Here is a 12,025-nt window from a genome sequence, read left to right as displayed (position 1 = left end):
TTACAATTAGTCTCGCATAGTAGTCTTAAGATAGGTATTAGTGCTGTTGCAGGCATTAGACAATTTTCATTCACGCTTTCAAATAGTTGTGTGAGTGTAGTTATGCTGTCGAGCTTGGCCGAGTGTAACTTGCCCGAAGTGAAGATGTATTCCTCAGTCGTAATCCTGTTGTCTATCGGAGAGCCCCGCTGTTGTAATGGATATTCTACAGCCCTCTTATATTTGGTAGAAGGTTGATGAATCGTCTGATCTGGTTGTTCGAGAGTTGACGAAGTCAGTATGTTTTGCGGATGCTTGAACGGAGTTCTTTCATTTAAGTCGCCTTTCCTTGATAAAGATCTTGACAGTGATGCTGTCAAAGCTGACAACGATTTTGGAACATGTGAGTTATTCATGAGATTTATTATTTTGTTCACTAAAATCATTTAACGTTTATTTTTTTAAAATTATAACTAATATTTCAATGACAATTAAAATATGTACGTTACTTTATTTATACTGCATATGAAAGATTTTTAAGACCTCAATATTTTTTTTGAATAAATAAAATGAAACTAAAATAGTTTTTTCAAATTATACTTTATTAAGACAGGAGGATATAAAATAGTGTTAAAAATTAATCTAAATGGCTTTTTACAAGATACCAATTAATGAATAAAATCAACAAGAAAAATGTATTCACTTTTTATTTAACATTTTCATAATTTGACCTAAATATTTGACATTGCTTTACAGAATGAAGACAAAAAACGATATTTTGTTACTTAGTATTACTAAAAATAGAGAATAAGGATAACATATATATTGCATTAGAGTTGTACAAGTATCATCTACACCAAAAGAGAACTGGTGGGTCTCAAATATATATATTTACGGCATTGTAAGCTTATAAAATATTTCTGTCTGTTATTCCATAACATGTTGATACTACGTGCAAGTGGCGGTGATGCGACAACTTATTTGGTGGAGGGGAAAATCTAAAATTTCTCAAATATTTTAACTGGATTTCCCAACTTGGCGGAGAGTATCTTCTTACCTATGATAGTTTAAGAAACATTTTCGGAAAACTAACCGCTTTAAATAGTGTTATAAGAAATTTTGAATATAATAACCTCTTTGAATAATGTGTTACCACAATTTTGGAGGTTTAAAGTTGGTTCTCAAATTTCCTGACTTTTCACATTTTCAAATTATTCGATGGATTACATTCTCTATTGGAATCGATTTTTATATCTAATGTCTATAAATAAAAAAATATAGCTCATATATTATGTTATTTATATATGTAAAGCAAGAAGGAAATAGCAAATAATTAAAAGAATCTTATTGTTATTGCTACTGCTTATGTTGTTTTAAAGTGATTAGGAATCTTTATATAGTTAGTCATTTTCACTTTATGTATGTTTAGGTAATTAACAATAAATAAATAGTATAATAAATATTTTGAGCATGGTTAAAATAAATATACAACTTAAATAATTAACATTGACTTAATTGTATTCAAATATCCACCAGTGGGTGAATGTGTGGAAGTTAATATGATGTAACCATTCTATTGATATAATAGTTGGGAAACATTTAAGAGATATTTAATTTATAAAGTATCATAACTTTTATATATATTGTCACGAAAATATATAAATATACAATATATATGTGATAGGTCACTTTTTTGTTGATTTTAATTTTATATATTTATTTAAATTTATAATTAATATTAAGAAAGATTACATAATTACACTCCATTATTTTATACTCCAAACTATTCCTGGAATTTCTGAAAACAAATTAAAATATTTGTTGACAATTAAATGGTGTTTTTTATCTAAATAATAAATTTGTATTATGAAATTGATTAAATTAATATTTCAATTAATGTGTTGTTTAAATAGAGTGCCTACTATATTATTACTATTACTACATTATATCGTTGCTTCGGAAGAATTGTAAATTTTTTGAAATTGGCTTTTTTGTGTTGGCAGTCTCAAAAATGCATTTACTTGATATTTTTTAATCGAAATAATTCTAGTTACTATCTAATTTTTGAGTACAATTTTTTCGACTTACAAATATCTAGTATTTTTTGAGCTCGCCAACACTATATACTCAATTTCACATTTACTGTTGCGTCATTATTTACTTTTCAGTACCAGCAATATAGAATATTACTACAGATCCATTGTAACTATTAGTTATTACATCTATGTTAGGTTGTTATTAGTTGAAATCCATAGATAAAAAGGTTTATTTGAAAATAACTAGTAGCTAATAATTTTTGTCCATTACTTAGTTACCATGTGAGCCGACCTTAAATTATGTCATCGTTCAGGTTCATCCACTCAACTATTTCAAATTTCATACGTAAGTGTTGTAAATACGTTTATACATCTTGACAGAAAGGAAATTGAATGCTAACAAAACAATGGTTTATATTTACAAGAAAAAAGTCATTAGTGAACAGATGATTAAAAATTTTAATATAGACATCGTGACAATGGTGTGTTTGGGGTGATGACGTGGTTCCATATAATGAGTTGTTCCTATATGTACGCCTGTGTGTTATTTATTAATATTAATCAATTATATGGTTATGTAAGGTCTCTAATTATTCATTCATTTAGCATATCGCTTAGGAGTGAAGAATGTTCCATGTAAATAATACAATTTCACGAGTAGGAAAATGTGTAATATGTATTAATAAACATTGCGAATCCCTATGATAATTTTATGATAGGTAAATTATGTTGAATATTAACTGTACTTTAGTGCATTTAAATGTAATATTTGTGCATAGCTTTAAATGTATCGAGGGTCAACTTCACAGATGTAAGTACCGATTTCTAGTCAGCAAAATTAAAATGAGATGGCCAGGACTACGGTCAAGAAAAACACAATTATTCTTCAGGTATTTTTGTTTTTCTTAACAGCAACACCAGTAGGGCTCCTTCCTAGATTTTTGCAACCCAAGGATAAAAAACATGAGTCAAAAGTAGGTTTCTATGGGAGGCATTCTACTTGCATTGCGCCCCTTTCGTTCTTTCTACTGGCACTGTTCGGGGTACCTTAGGCTCCTTTGTGGTGAGGCCATTCACCAAGTACATAAAAATGCACGATTTGTGCAAAAGTCACGTGTTCGTGGTGATGTTTAGTGGAGTCCACGATTTATCTTTACGAGATAAACAGCTCCATGAGAGTATTTTGAAAGATTTGATACAACTGAAAATTGATTCTGGAGACTCCGATCTTGAACATTTCATAAAAGAAGGAAATAAGAATGGGAGGTATTTATCTCCATTTCGCTGTATTACATTCTCTTTATATGGGAATGTAGTGGACTGTATGATAGTTAAAGACATCAAGAAAGCCTGTGAATTTTCCATATTAACCGACGAGACAGCCGATATATCGAGGAATGGTGCTGATCCAATCTCTTAGCTGATTCTCCTGAGGAGAATTGAAAACGATAAGTGCTGATTCCTTACCTCGACTGTTTTACTACAGCCCTGACTGGCAGATTTTCTGAAAATAATCAACAGGCTTTCTCCCTCCATTCGGTGGACACATGGTCCATAATGGGAGAGGAGGGAGAGTTTGAATGGATTGTGTATGCTCGGCCTCCACTGAGATTTAGTTAAATCAAAGAAGGCAACTATCGTAGAAGAGATGGTTAATATTTTTGCCAGCAATCCCCGACGGCTAATGCTCTGATAGCCAACCTCTTCATCACCTCATATATGTTAGTATTGGTGTATAATAATTAAGTTTACCCTCGATTTTCAAGTTTCATTTTCAATAAATCTTTGTGAATATAGGAAATAAAAATTTAAAAAGTAATAATTGGATTTTATGAAGTAGAAATAAATGGTGGGGGTATTTCTTGGAATGCGGAATCACATATCTTTCTTTTACCCAACGTTTTATCAGGGCTTCGGAGAACGAGACTTCAACCTGAGAGGCCTCTGGTTCGGAGCCCGTGGAACGATTCCCAGCACAGCTAGGAGCTTCTTGGAGGAGCTCGGGGTCGATGTCCAGGACGTGGCTAGGTTGACAGAAAATATAATACTTGACTCCCTGGGAATCATACACCACCACATGCATGGAAATTAATGAGTATGGGAGTTTATCCAGAAGTGGGATGGCTTGTCTTATTTGTTGTTTTAGTTATTATTTTAAATATATTAATATTTGTTATATAGGGGAATTTGTTGATCAAATGAAATAGGGGTTGTGAAATAGAAGGGAAAGAAAAAAAAGGAATAAATTGAAAAACTTTTAGTTAGTTTGTAGACTGATATTAATTGTAAAATAAAAGTAAAAGAAAACTGTGGAAGAAAAAAAAATGTTATGTATCTATTATATATTATATTATATCATGTAAAAATATGTAACTTATATTTGTCCAGTCACGGATTGATTAGTATGCTGTGCAATGTAGCAACCCGATGTATTTGGGCAGCATGAATAAAGTATTTCTTTCTCTCTACTGTGTGTTATATTTTAAGAGAGATTTTATTTATTTTTCATTTTTATTTTTATTTTTTTAGTATCACTGTGATCATTCATCACTATTACCTATTGCCAAACGGTGTGGCAGATTGTAATATCTATCATTAAATAAAGTTTTTTTTTGAAAAATTAAAAAAAAATTATTTGTGTGTGAGAGGAGGGGGGTGCGTGCATGCGTGCATACGCCTGTGTTAATGGGCTATGACCTACCACCTTGGCAAAATCCTGCCTAAGCCCATACATACAGGTATCTAATTACAAGAGAAATTCAGGAAAAGCATGCAAGTCTCATATATAAAAAATATTTGGATGCTAAATCTCAAAACTACTGATAGTCAAAAAGTACAAACGTTTTCCAGACATCTTTTATTCAAATCTATGAGATGATGTCAAAAAGTGATATAAAATATGAGTAATGTACAAAAAACCAAAGAGAATCTGCTATAAAATAAGTTGGTAAAATTGTCCTCGAGTAATGTAGTATAGTGTATGAAATTATTGATGGCGCTAGGAACAGTCTGTTTTTAACGATATAATCTTCCAATCACTGCCATTTGTAGTGATTAGGTAATGTTATTTACCGCCATGACTGCACTTACCGTTGTGGCAGTACTGCCGCACTATGTTTGGCGTGATAGTTGACAATATATATCGCTCCTGTTAAACTTCTATTACTTCAAGTGCCACATGTGTGTACCATGAACGTGAACTGTCGCACCTTATCTACTGTTATGTATTAAGTGTCCCGCATATTGATATTGTTTGTATATTTTTATTATTTAAATTTTAAAGTTCAAGAAATGAAGTTAGGTTTTTTTTTGTTTTTTTTAATTTCCTCTCCGAAAAATTCGAAAAAAATTGGAGATGTCAATTTGGTTCAGATAAAGATATCCTACGACTTAGGCTTGTGTTGCTGAATATTACGAGGGCTGTCGTTTTCTATTTCTAAAATTCTCAGAATGTTATCTCCCATATATTTTTATTTCCCTTTTTTTGAAATGCTTCTCAAAAACAAATCAACAAATAATGATGAAGAGAGTTACAGCGTTTCAAAATACATGGGCTAATTATATTTGTAAGAGAACTAAAACTTGGTAATAGGACTTGTCAACCTGCACATATTGGTAAGTCGACAGGTATTTATTGTGGTGCACTTTTACCTTCCTTACCCGGTTCGACCATTTAATCTAATTCAATTTTAGTGTTTTTAATTTGTTTCTTGCATACATAACCACAAAAGATATATAACCAGCGGATGTATTCTGGGAATAAATCTAATTATTATGAGGACATGAAAATAGACATCATCCAATGAAATGAAAGATACCTCTTCGTAAGGCAGTTCCTTCACGAACGTCGTAGTGCTAACATCCATTTGTAAAAGCAATTCACTCCAAAAAAATCACTATTTCCGTACCTCGCTATTATAAACTGTCGTACCATACAGAACTTAGAATTTAACATTTTATTAGAATACAATATCTTTTACAGAAAAGGTTCATTGAGCTTTATTATTATATTGTTGGTTAAATTTGTCATTTCCGCTTCGATTCTCTACATTTTTAGTGGGTTGTCGACCTAGAGCTAAGCTAAATTGGCTTAACCTAACTGAGATGTTTATATTCTATTGGTTGTTGTGTCAACCGCGAACTATCAACGTTACGTTAAGAAAACTAGTTAGCCTTGTTTAAAATGATACAGCTATTCTTGCGGTCCCTAGTAGAATAAAATAAATTATTGTTCCAACACAAATCAAAACTATCGTTTTTTTGACGACAGAACGATTTTTCCGCATGTGCCTTGGAACTTGATTGCGTTCACCAGGTTTATTATAGTTTTGATTCGTGTTGGAACATGGCTTGAGATAACTATCCTTCTCCCATAACGTTTTCCCCATCGTCAGTCTCGTTTTGTATCTCGTGAACTTATCGATAATCGTTTTGTTTGGTAATATTCGAAGCAGTTAATGATAACAGCTCAAAAACATTTTCTTCACCTAATACGCTAAATAAAGTGATGAAGCCCCCTTTTTTTTTGCCTACGTTTGGATGTGGCTGATTATTAATATTTGAGATTCATTTCCTTTTTCAAGTTATAAATCAATAATTACGTTCTTTTTCTATACCGCATGTTGAAGCCATCACCAAAACTTTTTCTTCAATCATATTCGTTATAACGTACGAGCAACTTACTACAGCCGTCCACGCCTCTGCGCAAGGCCTCTTTCCATATGAGGTATTTATGAGAGAATATTGTCCGTATGGTTTCTTTTAATTAATTTTCTTTTAAGCCATTTTTAAATTGTAGCAAGGGAAAAGGTCATTCCTGATAGCACCATTATTCCAACACACTATGCATTTCTTGAAAATTAAAAATAATTTATAATTAGTTGATGTAATTTTAAAATCATTTATAATTAATTAGGTATGAATACCATTGAGCCCTCCCTTGTGTACTTTGGATCATTACAATCTTGGATCTATTAGCTATATAATATATTTAAATATAACATATTTGTACAGACATTAGTATTTTATTGATTCATATAAATATTGTTGTATTAATGTACAAATTCATTTGTATTTGTATACGTGCGCACAATCTCTTGTATTCTTTATTATATAAGAAATTTGAAAATTAGAAATGTAAATTTAATTATATTATAAATTAGTTAGCTAAATCATTTAAGGCTAGTTGAAACTAGAAATTTCTACTTGTAACAATGCTGGGCAATAAGTAATCGCAATTACTAATTACAGTTAAATGTAATAGCTATTACTTTGGTTCAACTTGTAATTGTAATTTTGGACTATTATTATAATTATAGTGGGTCATCAAATAGTTAAAATTACTTAACAAAATTATAATTTCATTTCCTTGTTTCATATTACAGTAATTGGAAAGTAATTGCTATTACTTTATGCCCAACTCTGACTTGGAACCGTAATTTCCCATCAGTTCAAGTTTATCTCTTGCATTCTTCTTTCCACAAATGTTATCCCATTTTTAATTTGTTTGTTTAATTTAATCAAAATTATACTAAATTATATATACAGTATTCAATATTATGTTGATCCCTGGAAATATTTTTTCCTGACTTAGTGCGCTTGTGGGTCATTCTTTTTACTGAATGCAGCTCTTTCAACATTGACTTTTTCTATATTTTTGTTTAGACTTATATCCATTTAGACATTTATACTCATGATAATTGATGAGTTTTACTGGACGCTGTTTTGATTCATGATTTTTGACCTCTTTGATCCTAAATTGAACCTCCGCAACATTCTAGGGTATGTTTAAAACTATAATATGGCATTATACTCACTAATAAGCATTGATTGAAGAATATTGTGATTTAAAACACAAAGCACAGTCTTTATTTGTTAAAAAAAAAGTAATCAGCAACACCAAAAATAGTTACATTTTGAGAAAAATAAAAATTCATCTATTTTACTTAAAACCTATAGCATCTGGACAACCACTCTCCTGGGTACTTGCACTCTGTTTGATAAACTTAGAATATAATTATAAATCAGAAAAGAAAATGTTTGTAGTTTTACACATTGTAGAATATTTTGAAAATGAAATGGTTTTTCAGAATAGATCAAAGAAACTATTTAAAGCCTATAAAACAACATTGTGTGACTTATACTTCTTCTACTGGCTTAGATATATGTGCTAAATGATATTTTATTTTTTCAACTTATAAAACTTAGTTATAAAATCCTATTTCAATACAAATTTACCGTCCCCTTTGAGCCCTTACATTCCAGTACGATGGGTCCAGCAATCCCTCTATGAGGGGTCCTGATTAATAGTATTCTAGATTTGATTATAAAAAATGACATTTTTCCATGCTTATTTAAAAATAAGTTTATTTAATACAATTATTTTTTAATATTCAATGTATGTATAGTATAACATTTAACTTTGAATAAAATTTCTTATTTATAGTTAGGCAAAAATTATTGGTACTAAAACTATAAGACTAAAATTGTGATGGATACTATGAATGGTCCATTAATAAATAAAAATTGTATCTCTGGCAATTTTAGTTATTAAGTTAGCCATATTATTTGTAGATTATTGACCGCATGTGTATTTGAAGGAGATGGTTAGGGCAACGTTAAGAACAAAAATATTTTTAAACTATTTATTGATTGCTGACATTTTGACCCACAATGTAATTCTTCATCAGGCTAAAATAAAAAGATACAAAGAAGGTAAAACCAATGTAAGAGTAAAAGAGTAACATTAAATAAAACGGATGTATAGGTAGAGTTATAAAAAGACTTTGGTACGACTATCATACAACTTTCAAAGATGAAATAAATTTTAACAGATAAAATAATTTAAATCAATTTTAATAGACAATTGTTTGTACCTAAATGTTTATAGTTATTGTTTACATAGAACTCTTTTTGTACTTCCTCGTTTATATCTGTTTTAGTTAATGTCACTCTCTTACTCTTATATTGGCTTTACTTGCTTTATATCTTTCATCTAAGCACTGAGGAAGAACTTCATTATGGGTAGAAATGTCAGCAATCAATAAATATTTTAATTTATTTTTATTCTTCATTACCACAGTACTGACCATCTTCTTCTAAGTTAGCTTTAGTTTTAGTTATACTATACTAATGTTTGCTCTATTCTGGTTTATTACAACCTTAAGGCTATCTGCATAATTCCACTCTGAGACTTGAAGGGGTGTATTCTTCAATTTCATTCTAAATCTTCCTACAGCTTCTTATGGTTGTCAGATGCTGAATGTTCCTTTACCTATCTGCTGTGAAATTTGTATTTTTTTCCATAATATTGAATCTTGTAAACTTTTGATTTGTATTTATCTAGTTTAATCGACCAATATTTAAAAAGTGCCTGAAATTGAAAAACAGCACGAAACCCTCCACTCCCACCCTCCATGATAGCCTTACTTATTTGACTTTTCTAACAGACAATTATAGCGACTAGGTTGGTCGATGTATAATGCAGTAGAACCCCACTTATCTGTCCTAGTTGGGTCTGGGACATGAGTGATTAAGCGGGAGACCCCATTCATCAAAGGTGTGCAAAACAAAAAAATTTAATATCATTGAAAATACATTTTTTTAGAGACATGATATAATTTAAGTGTATAAATAATTTTTAATGCTTGTCACAAAATTGTCAGTTATTTTATCGAATTAGTGTTTTTTTTCATCACTTTATTTCTTTCTTTATTTCATTTTTACTGCCATTTATACGGGGTTCTGCTGTTACTGATATATGACTTTTTCTGTACTATACTTGAGTAAGTTCAAGAGACATTTTATCCTGCAGGTTTAAATATTTTATCCTGAATACAAATACTTTTTAAAATTAAATTAAATTTTGTACTTGTTCATCTACTTCACTAAGTATTAGTATTTAGATACCAGAGTCTGTTTTCTTTCCCCACTGAAAACTGTTTTCTCTATTTGAAGCTTGTCTTCCTCATATTATTTAATTATATCTCTAACTTATAACTGCTAGTAAAATCATAATTTGTTAATATTAATCTTTTAATTATGGTTTTCAGACAAAAAAAAGGATATGGAGAACGGCCCTAGTGGTAATGTGAACTTCATAGTTGGCAGTGATGGGGTCGATTCAGAACTTGAAATGCAAAATGAAAGGGACGAGATTGGCGATGAATTTCCTCAAAATGGAGAACTCACCTCTAATAGTTCATTCAACAACATCAACAATATATTTGGGCTGGCAGACAGAAAGAGAAGGCTCAGGTGAGTGAATTTGAATTTTTTTTTTGTTTTAACTATTTTTAGAAATTAATGTCATCTGCTTATTATACTTGGAAAATAAATTTGAAGTTTCAGAGTAGATTTCTTTGATGTTTTTTGATTGTACTTAATTTTTTATCATTCCCTAAGATTAATTGAACCCCCTTATTCCATATTAGTACATATAACCGACCAGTATTTTTGTTATATTTTATTAGCTATATAATTAACTTCTACATTTCTTAACCAAAATAGAAGGCTCTATCTGTGTAATAGAAGTATAAATGAACACTGTACTTGGGTTTTGTATACTGTAGAGAAATGAAAATTCTTGAAACAATTATCATTATAGCTTATAACATACAAGTTAAAATTTTGATTAGTTCTTTATTGTTTATGTGGGCTCAATTAATACAATAGTTTTTTAAAAATAAAAGTTTTGTATTTATAAGAATCCATATGCTTTTATATATTTTGAACCTAATACATACAAGGTAAGGTTTGTGCTTTGAGATGAAAGAAGATCTCAGTTCACTTTGAAAATTGAAACTGTTAATTGCTTACTTATCAGGTGTCTGTTTTACCTATGAAAAATACAATTCTGAACTTTATGGTATGTGGTGTATTGTTACCTGTTATCAATAATAGCATTATGTTACTTTTTTACCTTCTCTCAGTCCTTCTTTGTCATTGTTAGCTAGAGGTTCATTTTGTGTAACTTTTTATCTTTTAGCATTTTTTATAATACAGATAAAATAGAAGAAATGAGGTAATTTATTCAATAATCATTAAACTTTTCTAAATTTTTTAAGAATCAGGATTTTTTTTATTTATTATTGTTATGTTTGTATTGAATTTTTTAATATATTTCTGAGATCATTTCATATTTTTGAGATAATTTCAATCATTAATTTCATTAGGAATTATTAATTCACAGATATGGCGTTTATGATGATTTTGGAAATTCCACATTTATATTAATTAAGCATATTTAGGTTATAATATTTTTATGTATATAGATAGAAGTTGTATTTTATTCTTTATTAAACTGATATTTATTTATGAATGTGTCAGTTAATTGTAGTTTTTCACGCTGTTTTCAATATTGGTATAAATGTCTCAATAAGTTTGAATAAAATGAAAGAGGAGACTTAAGTAAAAAAAAAAAAATTATTTAAAATAAATAATTTAATTTCTATCCATTTTAGTCTCAACACATTTTATTTTTCTGATAAGTCCGACGTTTCGGTCAATCCGGCCATCCTCAGGGACTATCTAATTAATACAATTTTGGAATTATATGATTTAAAAACTCTTAACTCCATGCAGGCTATTCTGCCCAGGTCAAAACAACAATTTCTAATTAGTCAATATTCACATTAAAACCAAAATTAAAATCATTTATTACAGTCACTATTTGTTAAAACTTTATCACAATAATTGTTTTAAGATTATAAATTAAAAAATAATTTATTTCGAGGAACATTGAAAAGTGGCTAAAATTGAAATATAGTGTGAAAAAATGATATTTTTGTTAATAAAGTTGGAAGTAAAAACAAAAATAAAAATAAAAGAAAGCTCAAAAACATAGAACTTAATTAAAAGTTATTTATGAAAATGTTATCATTTTGACCCTGTTTCTCGAGGATGTGAAAAATGAGTTATATATATATATATATATATATAAGTTACAGTCAGCTGGTACTTCGATGTCAGCTGACTGAGCAGATCAGCTGATCATGTGTATATATAAAGAT

At 29.7% G+C, this 12,025-nt stretch overlaps 1 protein-coding gene across 1 annotated transcript in view; it reads left to right on the top strand.

Annotated features, from left to right (window-relative positions):
* Window positions 1-264: 264 nt before the first annotated feature.
* Window positions 265-12,025, top strand: part of ACC (acetyl-CoA carboxylase) — a gene marked incomplete in the record, with an annotated part of 121,178 nt that continues 109,417 nt past the window's right edge. The window contains 2 exon segments of the mRNA XM_067046313.1: window positions 265-382; window positions 10,067-10,271. Of these exon segments, the coding sequence (XP_066902414.1) occupies window positions 280-382; window positions 10,067-10,271 (308 nt within the window).

Source organism: Halyomorpha halys, unplaced genomic scaffold (assembly GCF_000696795.3).
Source record: "Halyomorpha halys isolate HHAL.00 unplaced genomic scaffold, Hhal_1.1 Scaffold316.1, whole genome shotgun sequence".
In the NCBI taxonomy this organism is placed as follows: domain Eukaryota; kingdom Metazoa; phylum Arthropoda; class Insecta; order Hemiptera; family Pentatomidae; genus Halyomorpha; species Halyomorpha halys.
The sequence above is the reverse complement of the archived record's forward strand: the minus strand, read 5'-3'. Positions and strand labels throughout refer to the sequence as shown.